At 55.3% G+C, this 21,705-nt stretch overlaps 1 protein-coding gene across 1 annotated transcript in view; it reads left to right on the forward strand.

Moving 5' to 3' along the window:
* ZCCHC24 (zinc finger CCHC-type containing 24) overlaps nt 1-17,239 on the forward strand; it is a 61,886-nt gene extending 44,647 nt beyond the window's left edge. The window contains exons 3-4 of the mRNA XM_060034709.1: nt 4,909-5,073; nt 13,139-17,239. Coding sequence (XP_059890692.1) covers nt 4,909-5,073; nt 13,139-13,252 — 279 coding nt within the window. The 3' untranslated portion in view covers nt 13,253-17,239. The remainder of the gene's footprint in view (nt 1-4,908; nt 5,074-13,138) is intronic.
* The last annotated feature ends 4,466 nt before the right edge of the window (nt 17,240-21,705 follow it).

Consider the following 21,705-nt stretch of genomic DNA (forward strand, 5'->3'; position numbering starts at 1 on the left):
TGTAAGCGTAAGAATGATGGGACTGAGCCCTTCCGGGAAGCTGCTGCTTGCTGCCCAGAGCTGCCTGCTGGCCTGCCCTCCCTCCGTCCACTGCCTCTCTGCCCCTGCCCCACAGGCATCTCTCCCCTCTGACCCGTAGGAGGGCAAAGCCACTGGGCTAGGCTGAGCTGGAGGCCCTGGGGCCTGGGGGATTTCTTCTCCTGAGCACAGGCCTCAGCTTCATGGTGGGGACACACTTGGGGGTGACAGACAGAAAGGGTGTAGCCTTGTGGAAAAGCCTGCTGGGCCTGGCCTCCTGCCCCTCACATGCTAGAAACTCTTTGGCAAGTGCTTCCCCTTCCCCGTGCCTCAGTTTCACCATCTGTTAAGTGGGTGATGATACTCCCTGCCCCACAGGGTTATGGGGAGAGTTGAATGGGAGCCTGACAGGCCGTGGAGCTGTAGCACAAAGCCTAGCTCACAGGTGGTCCTTCATAGAAGTCTGTTCTCTTCACTCTTCCCTTTGTCCTCTGCCAGCAGCATCCTCAGAGCTTCCACAGCCTTCCTCTACCTTTATGGCTCCCCCTGAGGATTCCAGAAGGTGAATTATTTTACTTGCCACCCCCCACCCCCCGGCAACACAGGGGTGGTGAGCCCACCCTCTACTCAGGCTTCCCTCCCATCTTTGGGACTTTCCTCTTACGGTTTATGCCCATTGGTCTCAGCCCCAGCCTCTGTATCACCTGGAACACATCTGCTCCCTCTCCCTGCACAAGCCCCAGAAGCGAATGCTACTGAAATCACTGATGGTTACTGAGCACTTGCAGTGTCCACCCACCGGGCTAAGACCTTCATCTGCGAGAATGCATCAAATCCCTCCAACAGCGCTGGGAAAGCTGGCCCGTTACCAGCAGCCTGGGTTCCTGTGGAAACCAAGTCACAAAGGGGTTGCATACCTTGCTGAAGGTCCCCCAGATAGTCACAGGCAGAGGTAGAATGCCACCACTGGCATCTGGCCCTGAAGTCTAAGATCTGAGCCACGTATCATGTGGGGGGGTGTCAGAGCTGGGCCCTCCCAGTGCCTGGCCTGACAGCAGTGTGGGAATGGTGCGCTGAAGATGTTTGATACTGCAGGAGCCTGGAGCCCCTGTCCCTGCCCAGAAGCTCCCAGTCCTTGATGGAAGCCTCCAGAATGTCCAGGTTTCTAATTACATGGTGTGGTGATGCGTTCCGACTCACCCCCTTGCTCTTCTCTCACCTTCCTGCTTCTCCCTTTGCTGCACATGCTGTGTCTTTTTATTTGTGTACCTTTCCTTCCTGTTCATTTCTGAAGCAGAGACTTTTTGGGAACTGAATTGTCAGTCTTGCCCCAATCCTCACCCTTCACTCTGCTGAGTGTCCCGAGATGCCTTGACCCCTGCCCTTGGGCCCGGCTGTGTGAGGCCAGGTGCCAAGTCCCATCAGTCTCTGAACCAAGGGGCCTGCAGAACCAGATCCCAGAGTGGGTCTGGCTGGTGATGGCCCCCACATTTCCCACTTCAACCAAGAAGTCTCAAATCCTACCATTAGTGAGGCACCGCATGCCTGTCCCTTGTCCCCCTTTAAAATATGTAAGTGCCTTTAAGAACAGGGACCAGGAAACTGAGTTCATCTAGTACTTTATTTCGGGATTACTGCAGAACGGAGGCTGTGTAAGTTGTGGGTACCAGGCACCAGGTAGAAAAACGTGCCGCTAGAAGTGGTTGGGTCACTGCACACCCCGTATCTTGAGACCAACACAACTCGAAGTGCCTTCAGAGTCATAGGTGGCCTGTCTACTGCAAATTGACTGGACCCTGGGCCCTGGCTGCACGCCGAGTGCTCCCCTTGGCATAACTAGCCTCTCTCATGGACCTGACCAGTGCGGAGAGCCAGTCCTGCCTTGGAGCTCGGTCTTCTCCCCAGGATATCATGGCTTCCAGGAAGGCCAATAACGATCCAAAAGACATTAGGCAGTGGGCCCAGAAGACCAGCACGGCGTTGTTGCCACTTTCTAAGTTTAGATTTACACATTCAGCACGTACGTCCATTTCTAGGGTTTTGTCTGTAATTCTGGTAGGCTGTCACCAAGTGGTGGTAATGGCGGCTGGGCAAGAAAGACATGATTACTGAAGGAAGAAATTATTATTTTATATACCGCTATTGTTCTATATTATTAAATAATAATAATTAATACTCCTGTTCGATTTGCCAGGCATCGTTCTAAGTGTTTTACCTCACTTAATCCTCAGAACAGTCTTTCGTGGTAGTTCCTATCATTAATCTTGTGAAGTGACTCGCCCAGGATCACAGAGCTAGGATTTGAATCCAGAGTCTGGTGTTCTTAACCTTTATACACTACTTCAGAAACAGGCAAATACCCAGGGAAACATTACTATGGAAACAGACCACCTCGTAGACCAGTACTTCTTACACTTAATAGCGTATGAATTCTCTGGGGCTCCTGTGAAAATGCAGATTCTGATTCAGTGGATCGAAGATGGGGCCTGAGATTCTGCATTTCTAATGAGCTCCCAGGCAATGCTCAGGATGCCAGTCTAGGAATGACTGATAGTCACAGTGTAGTGCCTGCATTTAAGCCGGCCTCAAACTCAAATCCTGTGAGTGCTAAGCAGGTGACATGATGCAGGGCGCAGCTGGTCGGAACAGAGGTGACACAGAGAATGCATTGCAGTCGGTCTGATGGGGTGGCCACTCCTTAACCTCAGCTGCTCATCACCAGCAAGGATTCTGGACCAATGTGGTCATATTTCTATGTGAAATCTCGCACTTTCAAATAATGGGGCAACAAATTCAACTCTCTAAAACACTAGGCAGCTTGTACATGAATGTTCATAGCAGCATGATTCATAATAGCCAAAAATTAGAAACAACCCAGTGTCTTTCCTCTGATGAATGAGTAAATAAAATACGGCACGACCATATAATGGGATATTATTCGGCACCAAAAAGGAATGACATACTGATACATGCTGCAATGTGGATTAACATTAAAAACACTACAGTGAGCGAAAGAAGCCGGACACAAAAGGGCAATTATTGTATGAGATGTCAAGAGTAGGGAAATCTATAGAAAGAGAAAGTAAATTAGTGGTTGCCTGGGGCTGGGTATGGTGAGGAAGTGGGGGGTTGGATGGTGAGTGATTGTTAATGAATACAGAATTTCTTTGGGGGAGTAATGAAAAATGTTCTAAAATTAGACTGTAGTGATGGTTGTATAACTCTGTGAATATACTAAAACCCACTGAACTGTACACCTTAAATAGGTGAAATGTCGGGTACGTGAACCATATCTCAATAAACCTGCTTAAAAAAAAATACCATATAGGAGAGAGCCAGTTTCTTTAATATATAAAGTGCAGTTACAGATCAACAAGAAAAATACCAAACCCCGGCAGAAAAATAAAAAATCACAAAGTATATGAACTAACAGTTCACAAAGGAAACACAAGTGGTTCTTAAATGCAAAAATTCTCTCTTGGGCTTCCCTGGAGGCGCAGTGGTTGAGAATCTGCCTGCCAACGCAGGGGACACGGGTTCGAGCCCTGGTCTGGGAAGATCCCACATGCCACGGAGCACCTGGGCCTGTGAGCCACAATTACTGAGCCTGCGTGTCTGGAGCCTGTGCTCCGCAACAACAGAGGCCACAATAGTGAGGGGCCCGCGCACCTCGATGAAGAGTGGCCCCCACTTGCCACAACTAGAGAAAGCCCATGCACAGAAACGAAGACCCAACACAGCCATAAATAAATAAATTTTTTTAAAAAATGGCAGAAGACAACATATTTAAAAAAAAAAAATTCTCACTTGCTCATAATACATGTCGTACAAGTCAAAGCTACTCTGAGAAGATTTTCTACCTCTTAGGTTGGCAAAGATGAAAACTCTGTTAGGGAGGAGACGGGACATTAAGTTGGTACACCTGCAGCTGGAGGCGTGGAGGCGGGTAGTGGCAATTGTCATCTTTAAAAATGAAAATTGTACATACCCATCAACCCAGCAATTTCACTTCTAGGAATTTATTCAACAAATGTACTGTCACCTGTGCAAAATTATATATGTACATACACACATATATGCAAAGTTATTCATAGTAGCATTGCTTGTAATAGAAGAGTGGAAACAATCTAGACATTTGCAGTAGTGATGGGAAAGCACTACGAACCTTGCATAGATTTGAATACTGTGCAACCCTCAAACACAATAGAGCAGCTCTGTTTATACTGATGTGGTGGAAAATATTATATATATGTCTGAGATATATGATTAAGTGAAAAGGGAAGATGCGGAACCAAGTATATAATCTGTCTCCATACGAGTGAGGGAAAAGAAAGGCTGCACGTACGTATGTATGTGGTGTATATGTTTGTAAATGGAGAGCCCATCTTTGGGGTGGTCTAAAGGAAATTCAGATAGCCACCAGGTAAGGCAGCAGATGGCTGGGAGCAGGGGTGAGGGGAGACACACTTTCGCTGCGTACAAGGTTGTATTCTGCCTGCGTTGTCTCTTCAGTAGCCATTTAAACCACACCACCCAGGGCCAGAGAGCACCTGTGTGAGGTCATGTGACCACCAGCTGCCCCTTCATGACGGCAGAGTTAAAGGAGTAGTTCCTAGCCACCATCGAGGACTTTGCTCCTTTAAATCTAAAAGAGATGTGCGCCACTCACCACCTCCTCTGTTCTCTGTCCCCACACGAGTCTCCCAGCCTTGGGATTCCCATGTGTGCTCTGAGGGTGACTCTGGTGTTCTCTGGACTGAGGACAAAAGGTATCTCTGGCACACGGGGACACAGGGCATGAAGGCTGAAGAGGGAAACCATGAGGACCCCTGTGGGGCATCATTTGGGCCTGTTGGATCCTAATCCCTGTGTTTGCTTCCTGTCCTCTAGGCACGCCCCAAAGGCGAGGGTCTGACCCCGTACCAGGGCAAAAAGCGCTGCTTTGGCGAGTACAAGTGTCCCAAGTGCAAGAGAAAATGGATGAGCGGGAACTCCTGGGCCAATATGGGGCAGGAGTGCATCAAGTGCCACATCAACGTGTACCCACACAAGCAGGTGAGCCGGGCGAGGGGCGGGGGAGCGGGAGCAGGTGAGGCAGAAGGACCAGGGGAGGGGGAGCTTTTCCCTTACTGAGCCTCAGACGATGGGGATGGGACCAGATCTATCCAAGTTAGCCCTCTCTTTCCTTGTCTCATAGGAAGTGGGGGGGAGAGGGCTTGTTTCTCCAGGAAGGGAAGGAAGATAAATGGGCAACTGTACGAAGACCCTGAGACCACAGACCCCAGTGAATTTTGAAAGTAACGAACTGCAACCGTGACACAAAGAGGGATACGCAGGCGGCGGGATGCTGTAGAAAAGTGCATTTTGTTGGTTCTTCGCCCAGTTGGCGCATGTGTACAAGGTGGATACTGGGTGCCAGATACTGTGCAACGGGGCTGGTGGCCAAGGGCCGGCCTGCCCTGCTGGGAGGGGGTTGAGGCAGCTCGTCCCAGGCAGCACTCACTTACTGCAGGCTGCAGAGAGGAGGCGGCATTTACTCTGGGGCCTGAAGCAGGGGAGGAAGCTAGACCTGTCACCAGAGGGAGGGTGATCATCCTGGGAAGAGGGTACAGCAAGTGCTAATGCCCTGAGACTGTTGGACTGGAGATGCTCAAGGCTGAAAGCTCAGTGAAGGAACAGGAGAGTGGAGTGGGAGATACGGGAGAGCTAAATGGAGCAGTCACCAGAAGAATTCGGGGGGCCCTACAAGGAAGCCCCCAGCAACAGGGCCTTCGGCTTCATTTTGAGATGATTGCTTTGGTTGTGTGTAGAGACTGGCCTAGAGGGGCTGGGAGACTGGGGAGACCAGCAGGAAAGCCATGGCCATAGTCCCGGGCGAACCGAAGGAGGTCTGAACTAAGGTGGTGGCTCTGGATTTGGGTCCAACACAGAGCATCACGGGGTCGGATGTGAAAGGTGAGGGGGGACCAGGAATCCAGGAATGAGAACAATCACACTCTGGCTTGAGCTCCTGAGTGGATGGAGGTGGTCGTTACCAAGGTGGGCAGCCTGGGCTGGGGGCAGTTGGGATGGGACAGAGGTGTTCTAGATAAAGGCAAGAGATCTCTAATACATGCTACATTTGAGATGTTCCTGAAAATCCAGGTCAAGACGTCAAGAGGGCAGCTGGGTTTGTTATTCTGAAGCTCGTATGAGAAGTCAAGGTGGTTCACCGGGAATTGGGTACCATTGGCCTAAAGGTATTTAGGGAATGATGAGATTGCCTGCAGAATGTGGGTAAAGTAGCGAAGGGATTCCCCAGACCATGTGTTGTGGAATCCCAGCATTCGGAGGTCAGATGGAGGAGAAGCGTCCGGCGAGGAGGGGGACCAAGGAGCGTGGAGTCCCGGGGGTGGGATGGTGGCAGCACAGGTGGTGGCGGGTGCTGAGATGTTGGGTGTAATGACCGTGGAGAAGGGCCCTGGAGGTTTGGTAATAAGGAGGTGGTCCCGAAACTTTGGAGGGCATCACTTTTACCTGGAGGACTTTTTGAGCCGCCACCAAGCTCTGAGAACCACTGAAGCCGATGCCCTTTAGGTCGGACATGAGGCGGAGGGGAGATGTTAATTCACAGCGGATCTGTTGGCCAGGGCAGTGTCCATGGTGGTGGAGGTTCCCTGGGCCAGGCCGCAGAGGAAATACCTTCACTGTCCACTTTTGCAAAGGGCATTGATTGTGGAGAGAAGCAGAGAAATGGGACAGTAGCTAGAGTAGGGACGGTGGCGTTGAGATGGGTGTTCTGAAGATGGGAGAGCCTGGAGCACATTATAGGCAAATGAGAATGACCCAGAAGAAAGCAAAAGGCTGATGATAAGGGGACAAGAGGGAGATGCCTTATCATCAGCCCGGGAGGGAGGGAGGTGGGGGATGATTGGGGAGTGTCGTGGGTTTGATGGGGCAGAGAAGGGGGACCTCACTTCCAGGGCTTCTGTTTTCTCAGTGAAATGGGACATGAGGTTTTCAGCTAAAAGTCAGAGTGAGGAGGGGTGTGGTGGGCTTGGGGAAGGACAAGGGAGGAAGCGAACCTACTAGAGAAACATAGCCGGACTGGCAAGCAGCATGCCAGCCCAGGGGGAGCTTCGAGATCATAACTGTCATCCAAGCCATCAGCCCGGTTCTGTGACTTGGCCAGTAGTGTTCACTGCACAGTTGTGGGCCAGAGATGGTGTTACAGGGGTTCAGGGACAGAGGTGTGCCAGATGAGTGTTTCAGAGGGAAGAGTTCAAAGAGTCAGGTGTGATGTTGGAAGAGTGTGGTCCTGGGCTGTGAGCTGGATGGCTGGGAAGGGAAGCCAGAGGGGCCCTGATGGAGAGGCGGGGCCAGGACTGGGGGGAGTGCGGGACCCGAGAGCCAGACAGAGAGCAGGTTTCTGAAGGCCAAGTCCAGGCTCTGGCTGAGGGGATGGTGGGAGACACGGTCACTGCTGGTGAAGTAGTTGGGGTACAGGGAGCGGGGGTGGGGCGAGCCTTCCCTGTGTAAGCTGAGTCACCAAGACGGATGGCAGGAGCGGGGGCGGGCGGGGGTGGGGGGGCGGCAGAGGAGGCCACGGGGAAAGGGAGGCAGGAGGATGGGGGAGGATCCGCCGAGGCAGTGACGTCAGGCTGAGGGGCAGTGGAGGGTCAGCAGACGAAGGGGGCTGGGGTGGGAGTGGCAGAGAGGGGAGGGTGCGCTTCTGGTGAGGGAACAGCACGTGCAGAGTGGAGAGGACAGGGCCCAGCCGAGCACTGGAGGAGCTGAGGGGTGAAGCAAAGTGCGGAAGGAGGGGCCGGGCTGCCTTGCGCTGGCTCAGAGGCCATGGCATGGAATTTGGTCTTTATCCTACTAGGAGCATCTGGGAGTTGTCCAAGAGGACTCTTGTGGTTGAAACATTTTGTGATTTTATGACCCTCGTGCAGGCCTCCTTTGCCTCTGTTTGCAGACTCTCCATCCTCCTGCCCCCAAGGGTTTCCGTGGTTCCCATCACCCACACTGTCGCACACAGGCAAATAGATGGGAAGCTGGCCGTGCAGCCCAGTGGACAAGGGGCTCCTTAGTGCAGGGGGCCTGGCCCACAAGCTAATGGCACCAAGGGAGACACCAAGGCCCTGGAGCGCCGAGACAGGCTCGATGACCCAGTGGCTGGGCACAGGGCACGCGATATGCACAGAGTGTGGTAGGAGCATGTCGGCGCTGGGGCTGAAGGCGGGCAGTGTGAAGGAGCCATGGCACCTGGATCCTGGAGTCTTCCTGGCAATTCCTGAGCTGGTCTGGAACCCCAGTTCAAAAGCACCTCCCCAAATGTCTGACTGTCAGCACGCTCGCCCTCGTTGAACTCTGCTCCCCCAGGGCCCTTGTGCGTGGCCCGTGCTGGCAGAGGGGTTCCTACTTTCTCCCGTTGGACACACTTTGTTGACGGCTGCTCGCCAGGTCTGTGCAGGCTCTGAAGGAAGACGAAGGTCAGGGGGCTGCCTGGCTTTCCAGGAGCTTCCTCTGCAACCCAAGGGACAGGATTCCATCAGACAGGGTTAGCAACTGGCGTTCAGAGAACTCCTCTTCTGAGTCGCAGGTGTGGTCACCCTCCGGGTGCCGTTTGCTGAGCCCCTGCACACCCTTCATGTGTTCTCTGCCCTCAGACCGGGTGTCCTGTTCACTGGGAGGGAACGTGCAGTCCTGAGAAGCCACGTGGCCTTTCCAGGGCCCCCAGGTGGAAGTGGTGTCTTGACGTTGAACTTGCACCTGTGTCTGGAGCCCGGCCCTGAGGCCAGGCAGGCCTCCGTTGGTGTCCCAGCTCGCGCCCTCTGAACCCGGTGGGCTGGAGCAAAGCGCTGGGCTGGGCTCCGAGCACAGGAGAGAGGAGGGGTGCTGTAGGTGCGTCTCAGTCACTGGAGACTGGCAGGAATTGGGGAAATTGTGACAGCAGTGTGCGGTGGCCAGACACTCCTCTGCGTATTTTATACCTTCATCCTCTCAGCCACCCCATGAGGTCAGCTCTATTGTCTCCCCATTTTACAGAGGAGGAAACTAAGGCAAAGGGCATAAGTGACTTACCCAAGGTCAGTAGAGAAGCTGGAACTCATGAAGAGGGACCAAGTTTGGGGCTGGAGGAAAACATGGAACCTGGAGGGGACAGATGAGTGGCCTGGGGGAAGCGGGGGCAGGGGGAACAGCAAGGGCAGGTCAGGGTGGCTGGCTGGGGAGGGGAGCTGGGAATGGGCCAGTTCCTGCAGTGGCTCAGACGTATGGTGCTTGGGGCTGTGCTAGGGTCTGGGAGGCTCAGTCCTTACGACTCTCACACCTCTGTGACCTAATCAGAGAGGCAGGGCCCAGGCCATGCACCCAAGTCCACCAGGACCCAACTCTCCACTGTGGCTTCAGCCTCCTTGGCCGCACCCCTGTATTGCCGTAGCCCCTTTCTTGATGCCGGGCCGTCCCCCCGTCCCCCAGGCTGGCAGTGGCCTCTCCTGCTTCGTCTCCATCCTGCGAAGCTCAGTCCAAGCACAGCCTCCCTGACCATCACCTCCCCGTCTCCACACTCAGGATCAGAGTCTCTCAGGCCCAGTGAGGAAGAATCTTCCAAGTGTGTGTGGCTCTGCTTTTCCTTCTCCTCGGCATTCAGCCCTTGTTTGTTGAGCACCTACTGTGTGCAGCGGGGAGACTGAGGCCCAGAGAGGAGATGGGACTTGAGCAAGGTCACTCAGCCAGTCAGGGGGGCCTGGGACCGGGTCTCCCCTTGCCTCACCCCCAACCTCCTGTCACAGGGCTCTTCTCCCTCAGGGAAGTGGCAAGCTGGGCTGAGGGCAGAGGGGGGGGTGGCCCTGCCGAGCTCCCCAGCAGTCAGGAGCCTTTGAAGAGCTGAGAGGAGGGGCTCAGAGCCTCTGTCCCCCCATACTCTCCCTGCCCCCCACGGTGGAGAGGGGTTGCTTTATTTCTACTGCGCCCTGAGCTCTGACCTGTGTGGTATCCATCTCCTGAGAACCCTCCACTTCCCCTCCCCTCCCTCCCCTACCACATCTGTTTCCCGTCAGTCTCCAGCTTCGGCTCCCCCCTGCCAGCCCTGCCCCCCATGAGAAGAAAACACTAATGGGCTTTGCCTCACTGCGGGGGGGTGGGGATGGCCCTGGGGTGATCAATCCCAGCTGCTGACTGTTTTTCCCTCGCAGAGGGGAGTCGCCTTGACAGCTTCCCCAGCTCCTCCACCCAGTGCCTGGGCAGGGCTGAGCCAGGACCTGTGGAGGGAAGGGGCGCTGACAGGGTCATGGCCAAGGAGCGGGGATGGCCAGGATGTTGCAAGTGCATTTCCACAGGGACTCAGTTGATTCCCCTGTTCCCAGCCTGCTCCCTCTACATAATAATAATAGCAATAATACATGATATTAATACTGATCAACTGCTCTTTATGTACCAGGCACTGTTCTAAAAACTTGGCATATATTAACTTATTTACTCTTCACAACAACCCTATCAAGTAGGTACCCTTATTAGCCTATTGTGTAGAGGAGAAAAATTGAGGCACCGAGAGGTCAAGTGACTTGCAAGAGGTCACACAGCAATTATAGAGTCTTACAGAGCTTTTTATGGTTAGAAACTACCTTAAGGCAGTCATCTCATTTACTTCTCTCCTTATCACACATACAGCAAATGTTATCAAACCCCCCCAGCCCAAGTTACAGAAGGGCAAGTTAAGGTTCTAAAGGAGAAAGTTCTCTCCCAATAGCCCTTGGCAGGTAGGTAAAGCTGCAGGCCTCTGGCAGGGCCTTTGATGTCTTGGAGCCTCGGTTTCCTCATCTGTAATATATGAGGATGATAAGATGCCCCTCACAGGACGTTAGGTTGTATGATTTATGTGGTGGTGCTTTGCAAAGTGTAAACCACAGGGGGCAAGGGTGGTGTCAGGCCTGCTTGCTCTGGTCTCTCCGGCCCCACGTGGAAGACGGGTTCAGGGAGGGGCTCGGGCCAGCATGAAGAGTCCGGGAGGGGAGCTGGACATCAGGCTGGGTTTGGTCTGGGGGAGGGAAGACTTCAGAGCTGCTCACATTGGACCTATGGGGACCAGCAGAGAGTCTGCATGGCCCCTGTGTGGCTGGGATCACTGGGATGGGCGTACAGGGACCCAGACTTCAGCCCAAGATCGTGAAGTGCAGGCAATGGGCTGAGCCGGTGAGCTCAGCCGCCAGGGAGCTCTCCAGCGCTGGGGTGTGTAGGCCATGCCCTGGGATACTACTGTAGGTGTGTATCAAGATGTCTGGAGGGCAGGGAGGGGATGTGGCCTTCCCAGGTCTTTCAGCTTGGACTTGTGGCTTCAACTTTCAGTGGCCCTCTACCAGCTGGTATTCCCCTCCTATCAGTAATAATAATAAACAACATTAATAACTTTTATGTGCTATGCACTTTCTATTTGTGATCTCCCTTGAGTTGTAACAACAGTCTCGTGAGAAAAGTGTTACTGACATCTCCTTTTACAGATGAAGAAGTGGAGGATCAGAGAGGTCAGGTGGCTTGCCCAAGGTCACACAGCTCATAGGTAGTTTGAGTCCAGGTTTGACATGAAGCCAAACTCTTTCTCCTTTCCCCTGGCTAGGAAAGCCAGTCATTGAAAGCTTACTGAGATGAAGCCAAGGCTCCTGCCCTATTTCCATGTCTTCCCAGTGTGGCTTTAGGCCTGGAAGCACAGGGATGGGCTTTACGACCCTGGATCCGAACGCTGCCCACCCACAGTCCATACACTTGCTTTCTAGAGCCCTCTGACTCGTCCATTCTCTGCTCTGAGCGTCAGCTTCAGGCCAGGCACTGCATAATCAGGCAGAAAAGTTGGTGCGCTACTTTTGAGCAGTTTGCAGCCTGTCCAGGGGGTAGCGCTCACGCTCAGCTCCCCTCCAGGACCATTCTGGGTCCTGGTCACTGGCACCAAGGCTCCCTTGGCCCACACCAGCCTGCAGTTCCTGCCCCCTGTCCTCGGCAAGTGGCTCCCAGCTGGCCCTGATCAGCTTCCTTTGAGTTCCCCCGAGTCCATGCAGAGGACCCTGCTACAGGTAGGGGTTCTGGGCTGGGGCTACGGCTGCCAGCCAAGAAACCGTCTGCCTCGGGAGGTGTACCTAATAACCTCCGTACATTTTCCAGAGAAACAAGCTTGCTTTTGAGAGCCAGGATGCGAGGTACAGAGGGAGCAGGGAAGCCCCCTGTGTAACAGAAACGTGCTTGTATGTGCCAAACGCCAGTTTACAAGCATCTAGACATCCGACTCCGCCCTGTAAACGAGCTGCAACAATGGCCCACTTTACAGATGTGGAAACCGAGGCTCTCTGAGGCCACGCTCTGAGTGAGTAGCCTCAGAGGTCTGGCAAGTCACCTCCCTTCTCTGGACCTCAGTTTCCCTGTTCAGAAACACCTAGCCACTCCACTAACGAGGCAGGCACTGTGCCAGGCCCTGGGATGTGGGAGGCATCAGAACACTGGCTGCTGACGTCACAGAGCTAAGGGCTCGCTTACCCGAAGCCTGAAACACTGTGACCCCGTCCAGGTTAAACTCCCCTTGAGTCTTGAGGCCGCAGGAGCAGCTGTGGTGGTGACAAGTGGCCTGGGAAGAAGCAGTGGATGCTGGGAATCAGGAGATGCGGCTTGGGCCTCCCTTGCGCTGGGCCTCAGTTTCTTCGTCTGGATAATGTCTGGGCCCCGCTGTGCTGCCTCCGTCTCGGGCATTCGTGAGCTTCAGGTGGTGGCTGCTCAGAGAGTACTGGCGGGGGTGGAGTTGGGGGGCAAAGAGGCATGTAGACCTGGGGCTCTCTGTGCGAGACCTCCTCCCAAAGCACTGACCCCAGCCCGAGGCCTCAGCCTATGCCTCCCAGGATGCAGGACTCAGGACACTCGGGTTGCCTGCAGCAAGCGAGAAGCAGGAAGGGTCCTGGGCGCTTTGGGAAACAACCTCTGATTACAGACGCCTGCGCTCTCTCTCTGGGCCCTCCCTGTCTGTCTCCCTCCTCCTGTCTGTCTCGAGCACTCTCTGCCTCTCTCCGCATCTGCCCCACTCTCACTGCTCCTCTGGTATTTCTTTCTTTCCGCCCCCTCCTCCCCACCCTTGGGCCCGCTTCCTCCTTCCTCTCTGCAGAGACCCCTGGAGAAGCCCGATGGCCTGGACGTGTCCGACCAGAGCAAGGAGCACCCCCAGCACCTGTGCGAGAAGTGCAAGGTGCTGGGTTACTACTGCCGGCGCGTGCAATGACCCGGCCGCCTGCTGGGCCCCGCCCCCTCCTGCCAGCCAGAGAAGACGCCACCCCCCTGCGTGTCCCCTGTGTGCGCGGGGGCGTCCTCGCAGGCTTACAGGTCTAGGGGGTGGGCTCTTGGCTCATGTATGTTGACAAACAGTGTTACTGATGTAGCTGCGCCCCCAGAAGGCCGGGTCTCTGCGACTCTCTACGGGGGGCCCTGGGTCTGTGTGGAGGGAATAGGGCAAGCAGAGGTCAGCGCACAAGACCACACAGAGCCCTTGGTGTCCCCGCAGGCTCTCCTCTGAGACTCCCTTTGGGGTGAGCAGCCTTGTATTGGCCACGAGTGCACTAAATTTACTGTGAATCCCAGAGCCTGCAGGGGACTGTCTCCCCAAGACCGGCCAGGCCGCCTTTTCCCACCCAGAACCTTCCAGTTTGCCCTGTGTGAAAAGCCACTCTTAGAAAGCCCTAATTTTCTGTCTGAGTCAGCACTCATGGCAAGCTGACACCTGTTCTCGCAGCTGCTGGGGAGCGGGCATCTCTGCCCCCTGCCACTTTGAGCCCCAAACCTGACCGCCTCTGCCGTCACTGGCATTGCACCTGGGCGCCGCACCCTGCCCCCCACCGTAGACCCAGAGGTCAGGCACGGAGAGGCACTGAATGTTGGACAGTGTTCCAAGGTGTGACCTAGGGCACATCAGGCAATGCCTCCCCCCTCTCCCAGCACCTACTACCCCCACTTGCTAGGATTTTGTCAGCCCCATTCCCTTCCCCTCTCCCTCCCCTCCCACCCACGCTAGGGGGCCACCCCCTGATGGAGGCTACAGGACCCAGCAGGGAAGCCACTCTGGCAGGAAGGACACAGGCCAGGCAGATCAAAGACCCCGGTTTTAATGCTGGCCTCGCCACCGACACACTGTGGAGCCTGGGAAGGATTCTCATCTCTCTGCTTCGCTCCTAGTTAAGTGAGAGACTGGCAGCGGAGAGCCGAGAGGCCCGTTTCTGTTCTGATGTTCTGGGATTCAGCCTGGCTGTGTGCCATCTCCTGGAGCAGAAAGCTTTATTTGGACAGTATCCCCAGGTGCCGTGCCCCCAGTATCACCCGTCAGTCGGTCACTTAAGAAGTCATGCGGAGGGCTCCCGTCCTCCCCTGTCGCCCCTGCAGGCCCAGCCCTGCCTGCTGTCCCCTACCCTGCAAACGTGAAGGAGGGGGTTACCCCCACCCCAAGACAAGCTACAGAACCTCTCGTTTGCAAAGTGGGGATAATGATTCCTACCTCCCGAGGTGGGGGGAGGCCTCTTGGCGTTCACACTGGTCAGGGCGACGTTGTCCTGGCTAGTGGGGGGATCGCCTTCCTCTTTGCTCCCTCCCCAGTGAGAAGTCCTATTTTTATTGTCGTATCACCCTTCCTTTCTCCCAGGGGAACCGGCTGTCAGAGCTGGGTCACTTGATTTTGCCCCAACATTATGCCTCTGTGGAAAAAAAAAAATCAGACCACGAAATGGGCCTGAAATTCAGTGTTTACCACGGCTCAAGGACACCCAACCCGTGTCCAGTTGCCTTTTGTTTTCAAATGAAAATGCTTTGTACAACTGAGGAGTTACAGCAAAGTGTTAATCAGGGGTCCAGGGAGTGAGTCGAAGAGATGGAGTGAGTGCATTTGCAGCCAGAGGGCTGCAGCGTAGATTTGGGCAGGGAGGTGGGGGGGGCCATGCCCTCTGAGCATTTAAGAAGGGTGTATTTGCTCCAGCCTGAGCCCTGTAGCGGCCTCCCTCCGGCCTGCCCCTGACTGTGAACACGCTCACCGCCCACTGAGGAATCCCTCCCAGCTGCTCCCTGCCTGCTCCAGGGTGTCAAGGTGAGCCAGAGTCACCCTGTTCCAGGGCTCTCTGTCCCCAGGGAGAAGCTGTTACTGTCAGTCATCCTAGTGCCCTGCTAACGAGAACATTCGCAGTGATGGGCAGTGTGCTGGTCTCTGCTGCAAGGACCAGGTCTCGACCCTTCCAGGGACCTGGCTCCACAGGGGGACCTTGGCCTCAGGTACCTGGGCTGCAGTCATGGGGGAAGCCCACACCTTAGAAAGAACCCAGGCTCCAGACCCCTGGAGGCCAGGGCCTTCCACAGGCCAAGAGGAGAAGGGATATCACCCCAAAGTGACCTTTGCAGTGGGTTTGTCCAGCTGGCAGCCCCCGCCATCTGTGCAGAGCTGGCCACCGCAGGGGCTGGGCCCTCCCTATGAGGCAGCCCTTCCACACCGCCCCCTCCCGCACTGTTTGGCTGAATTTGGGAGCTCTGTGTGCTCAGCGAAAGCCACTGCTGTCCAGGCTGGTGCTGTGAGAATCAAGTGCTCAGAGGGCCTGGGCACCCAGGAGACAAGAAATTGTGTGGTTTTAGTATGTTCAAAGGGACAATCGCTTGCAGTTAGTAGATCTAGCGATCCAGTTGGGAGAGAACGGTGTTTACCCCGTAAGAAGTATTCAATAGTTCTACTTGTGAATTTGTATTTATTTTGAGTTATACTTGACACAGAATTCCTTTTTTTTTTTTTAAAGAAAAAATACTATGTGTGTATTTTGAAACGAAAATTCATGGATGTTAAAATTTCTGCATGGTTTCCAATTTTTCTCACAACACTGAATTTGTTACCTTCTCCCGAAAAATCTTCACAGTGGTTTTTGTCTGTATATATTTGAGGGCTTTTTTAAAAAAAAAGAAAAAGAAAAGAAAAATATGATTGCCTGATTTTTGAGATTAAAGTAAACAAAAAGAGAGGCATTTTCAAAACTTCAGAGCTTTCAGGAGGGCAATAGAATATCAAATGAAGATTTCTGGAAGTATTTTTCGCAAACCTTCTGGTTGAGCTGCAAGAAAATATTTATGGTGAGAACTATTCTCTTTTTCCTGTTGGGTTTTTTGGGGGGGGGTTGATTTTTTACTATGCTTTGGTCTGTAAAAAGTCTGCAACTGAATTACATTAAGAAGGAAATATTGTCTACATAGATTATTATATGAAGTTGGTACATAATATTCTGATGAGGAAAAAAAACTTTGCAATTCTTTAAGCCATATTATTGCTATTCTCTGTTGTTATCCCTGGATACAAATATCAGTATTAAGTAGCCAGCATATTATTCAAGTGCATAGACTTATCATTAATATGTTCTTGTCCTGTATTTATACATATGTGTATTTGGGAAAGTACTGCCTTTTTTTAAGGGAAGCTATTATTAGATACTTAGTGAAAAGGGAATGGTGAGCCCTTCGAGCCTCTTCAGCTGAGGATAACACAGCATTATAATCCATTCTCTTGCACCTTCTTATTATTATCTTGTTATTATGGTTATTAAACTCGTGGGGGGCAGGAGTGTGCCTGGGGAGGAGAGGGCGTGTGACTTACTAGCCCCACCACGGTCGGCCAGCTCCAAAGATGGTCTCCTTGGCCTGGTCCAGGGCTCCCGGTCAGCAGGGCCCAAGGATGGAAGAGGAAGCAGGAGGCGGACTTCTCCAGCCGCCCCCTTTGGAGCTTTGCCATCTGAGCCATGCCTTGGTGCCCTATGCTCTTTGAACTTGGATTTGTCACCCAGAGCCCTTACACCTGCCCTCCAACATCTAATGGACTTGAATCTACTCTAAACGAATATTTAATCCAGCATCACTACATCGTAGCCCAGTGTGACAACTCACCCTGGAGTTTGGGAGGCGTCCGGCCTTCGGGGGAGTTCATCGCTCTCTGTTGCCAACCTCACCGTTCGACCTCCTCCACTCCTGTGTGGTGACCCTGTCCGTGTCTGTATCTGTTAATACGTGTGTGTCCAGCTAAAAAGACAAACAGAACCCGTGGGCCAGCTCGGAGGGTGCGTGGAGAAGCCTCCCGACCCCTCCCGAGGGCCGCCCTCGGGATGGCATTCCGTTGTGTGCCTTATTCCTGGAGAATCTGTATACGGCCTACCTATAGAAATATAGCCTTTTCATGCTGTATTAAAAGAACTTTTAAAAGCAAGAGAGGCTCCTGGGTGTCCTTGTTTACACGGAGCATCGGTAGGGAGCTGAACGTTTTCACAGATTCGGGGGTGCTGAGCTGGGTAGGGGCGGCTTGGGGCTGCCCTTCCGCTCTCCCGCGTCTGGAATGTCTTGTCCTGGCCCTGCCTCCACCCAGCCCCCCTGTTCCCAAACGGACACTCTCTCCGGGGCGAGGGCCCTCCCCAAGCGGGGCCCCAGACTAGGCAAGATTGTCGGCACATTAGGTCACAGTTAGCTCTGCGATGAGACTGCTGGTGACCATATATAGGAGTGAATCTTCCTCGGAGACAGCAGCCCTAGGCCTCGCAGCTGCAGCTCCCACTTGGCCCTCTTGCCAAGACAGGGATTTGGGCCTCAGACGCTGGGCATCCCACAGTGAGCAAGCTCAAGTGTCCAGGGCCTCCTGGAAAGTCCCCAGGAGAAGGAACAGAGGGCCCTTCTTCTGAGCAAGGACCTGTCTGGGCTGTCTCAAGGTGGGGCTCTTGACTGGGGCCACAGACGGGAAGTCACGGCTCGCAGGGCCTGGAGCCCCGGCGAAGCAGGCCTGAAGGAGCCACCTGCGTACGGAGCCCTGCGGCCCAGGATCCACGCACTTGTGGTTCTCAACCTGGCTGCTCACCAGAATCACCTACGGGAGCCTTGGTCCATCCCAGAGACGCTTGAGAAACCGGCCTGGGTGTCCTCAGGTTCTTAAAGTCCCTGATCAGTCCAGTGTGCACGGCTGAGAAACACCGGGCTTTGAATGGTCCTCAGGGTCCTGTGGGGTGGACGGTGATGGCCGGGAGGAGGCCGTGGGCAGAGGGCGTCCAGCTCACTGGAGGACATCCCATCCTCGGCTTCAGCCAATTGCTACCATCTAAGAACACACCACCTGGGGTGGGGTGGGGAGTCGGGGGGGGACTAAGCTGTTATGTGAAATTCTCCAATCTTTAAACTTTGGCAGTTAGTTTATTAAATAGCCAAACTACATGTCTGTGGACCAACCCATGTCTCCATGCAGCCCCTGAGATGGAGCAGAGAAAACAAGGTAAGTCCTGGGCATCAGGGATCATGGATGGGGGAAGGGTGGCGAACAGGCAGGAACAGAGGCTCCCAACTCCAGGAGCAGGACCCCTTGTCTTCTTTGGGGTGCACAGCGAGTCCTGGAAGCCATCAAGCCCTTTCCTGCTTATTGGCACAAAGGAAGGACTCACCGCCGGGTGCCTGGCCTCAGGCTGCATGAAATGGCGGCAGGGCCAGAGTTGGCCTGAGCGCAGGTGGGTGTCAGTGAAGCCAAGCAGTGAGCAGAGAGGGGACCCAGCCCAGCAGAGTGGGCGGGGGAGAGAATAAACACTGCCACGAGGGCCTCTCCACCCACAGCCCAGGGAGGGCTGCGCTCCTGGTACAGGTCTGAGGACACGGAGCCCGTCTGTGTCAGTGGCCTGTGCCCCACGCTGCCGGCTTCCAGATCAGCCCTGCCTCCCCTGGCTGGGCGACCCTGGGCAGAGTCCCTGGGCTCTCTGAGCGCCGGCTTCCACAGGGATACTGTGCAGATAAGCCGGCCCAGTGAACACAAGGCCCAGCACACAGCTTGGCACCTGGCTGGTGGGTGGCAGGCCAGGGGCTGTGGATCTCTTGCTCCCACTGTCTGTGGCTCCGGCCAGAGGTCACCCAGGGAGTCCGAGGGGGTGCCAGGCCGCCAACCCAGGAACATGGTTCACTTGCTCACTGGCTGGGTACCCCCTGTGCTAGGGCTGAGGTGTCAAGGTTAATGTTCGATTTTCTGCCCTTGTGTGTCGTGTGCATGCACCCGTATTTGTTTTGTTTTGTTTTCCGTGGAAAGAAAACAAACCCAAGGCAAACACAGCCTGCATTTCGACATCTGCAGCCGTGGAGACCAGTAATTCCCCTGGACAGGAAGGATTTCCGGTTGGACCTAATGTCCATGTCCAGGGGCAGCCGGCGGTGGCTGAGAGCAGAGAGAGCGGAGTCCACAGCGGAAAGGGGTGTCGGGGGACCCAGAGGGGAGGGCCCAGGGGAGGGCCCACCCCTGCCTGCCCTCCTCGAAGCTGGTGTCCTCCGCCACCCTAACCCCACATTTGAGGCCTCCAGAGGCGGGGTCTCACTTGAGGTCACCCAGTGGGAGGAACAGGATTTGAACCCTGAGTTCTTACCTCCCAGTGCCGTGTGTGCTTCAGAGGCAGAGCTGGGGCTCGGCCCATGCCCACAGTTGCAAAGGTGGGGCAAGGAGTGAGGGCCCCAGGGGCGGGGGTGGTCTGGGGGGACAGGCAGCTCCAGCCCATGAAGGCCTTGGTGTAAGGAACCAGGCACGGGGAGGGGAGACTGGACAGTGCCTCAGATCTGGGGGCAGGGGGGGAGGCATGTGGGTTCAACCACTCCCTCTCCCACCTCAGCACCAAAACCCCTGGGGACTCAAGGGCTCCTTGTGGGGCCCAGACAAGGCTCCTAGCACCACCACCTTCTTGGGATGTGTCCTTACCTGTGAGCTGGAGCAGTTGGGACCCACTGCAGGCTGCAGCGGACGCCGGGCTGCAGCGGAGGCCCTGTGCTGGCTGCTTCTCCTCTCCCCGGCTCCCGCTGCCATCGGGCTTCTGCCCTGGGCCCTGGCCACAGGCCCAAGTCTCTCCTGTTCCTCTGGCCTTATGTGTATGCTCCTAACCACCCTGGCAGGAGCCAGGGCAGAGACCGATATGGCGGGTGGGGAAACTGAGGTCCAGGGAAGGCCCTAATGCCCCAGACTGGCGGACAGGTCCTCCACTGCACCCTCCCATCTCCACGCTCTGTGCTTTTTCTGATCCCTACCAGAGACTCCAAGTGGATTCCCACCAGCGCTCTCAGGCCTTCAGCAAGGCACTAGGGGCGTCTCCTCGGGGCCTGGGTGGGGAGTCAGGCCCCTGTCTGCCCTCAAACAGCTGGACCCTGGCTCCGCACAAGGTCAGGCATCCAAACGCCACCCCAGAGGCTCCCTGGCCCGCCTCCCACGTGGTGTTGAGAGAGGAGACACTTTCTACTTGTGTGTGTTCCGCTCCCGGGCAGGAGACGAGCTCAAGGGAGCCGGGCCAGGGAGGTGCACGGGGGCAAGGTAGCGGAGGGCGCCTCCAGACCCGACCCCGCACACTCCCAGCCCCCCACCGTCCGTGCGTCTGCAGTGCCCGTGTGGCCTGGTGCACCACAGGGTTAAACGTGGAATAAATGAGTGAGATCTGGCCAACGTCCAGTGCGCCAGCTGCTGTGCTCTGTAATCTACATGCATCATCATTCTTGATCTTCACCACGACCCTGTGAGCTGGGTGCTGGGATGAGTACCATTTCACAGAGACGGAAGCCGAGGTTCAGAGAGTTTGAGTGACTTGTCCAAGATCATACAGCTAGAGAAGCAGAGCCCCTCCCTGTGCCCCCTCCCAGTGCCACTTCCCACCCCTCACCCCCCAGTGTCAGGTCCAGGGCCTAGTCCCTGCCTCTGGCAGCTGTGCCACCCGCCCAAGACAGCCAGCTGGCGGGGCTGTCCTGCCCTCAGCACCCAATTCCCCGGGCCCCTCACACCTGCCCAGCCGAAGCCGCCAACCTTCCTATGGTAGCCCAGAGCCGATAACCACCTAGTGCAGGCTCCATGGTGGTTACCGCGGGCTTGTGCAGAAGCTGGAACTCAAGCCAAGCCCCCCAACACAGCCCCCAGCCCCCTTCTACCTCTATCCTTGAAAACTTCCCAGGGGGTCCCTTTCCCAGTTGCAGGGGGAGCCCAGCTCCTACCTCCACTGCCTCCAGGGCGAGCCAGGCCGCGTACCTGTGCCTTCTCTCCCTGGCGCTCGGCCCTCCCCCGCTGGAGCCCTGTATTCAGGCCTGTCCCCCTTCCACATCCTCCCTCTTGGTCCAGGGAAGGAAGGGGGTCTTTCTCCCACCCGAGCCCTCCACCCTGGGAGCTGAACAGCATCCTCCTCTACCACCCGCTCAACATCCCCCCTCCCTCTCTAGTCACTCCTGGAGGTCAGGGCTCAGCCTCCACCGCCCCTCCACACCAGCTTCTGTAGCCTGTGGGGCAATTTGGGGTCCAAGTCCTGCCCCGTTCATCCAGGATCATGGCACCTGCCGCGACCTCCATCTCGGCCTCCCCACTCTCATCCTGGCAAGGGCTCTGGGGTCAGATGGGCTGGACACTGAACGGCAGCTTCACTACTTATCAGCTGTCATCCTGAGCTGAGAAAGTCGCCTCCCCCCCTGAGCCCTGGGTTCCTCCCTTGTACAATGGAAATGGTATTGCCTGCCCACCTCCTGAGGGTCACTGTCACGATTAAACACCTGGGACATGCTTAAGAACTTTTAGCTACTGCACTGTTCATGGAGGGGTGCCAGTCCCCTGGGCCTGTGCTGCCTCTGAAATGCTGCCCCCCAGCTCCTGCGGCCTCCCCCTCCCCCGGCCATGATTCTCTCTCTGCCTCTGCCTCCTAC

This window comes from Delphinus delphis, chromosome 16 (genome assembly GCF_949987515.2).
Source record: "Delphinus delphis chromosome 16, mDelDel1.2, whole genome shotgun sequence".
Lineage (NCBI taxonomy): Eukaryota > Metazoa > Chordata > Mammalia > Artiodactyla > Delphinidae > Delphinus > Delphinus delphis.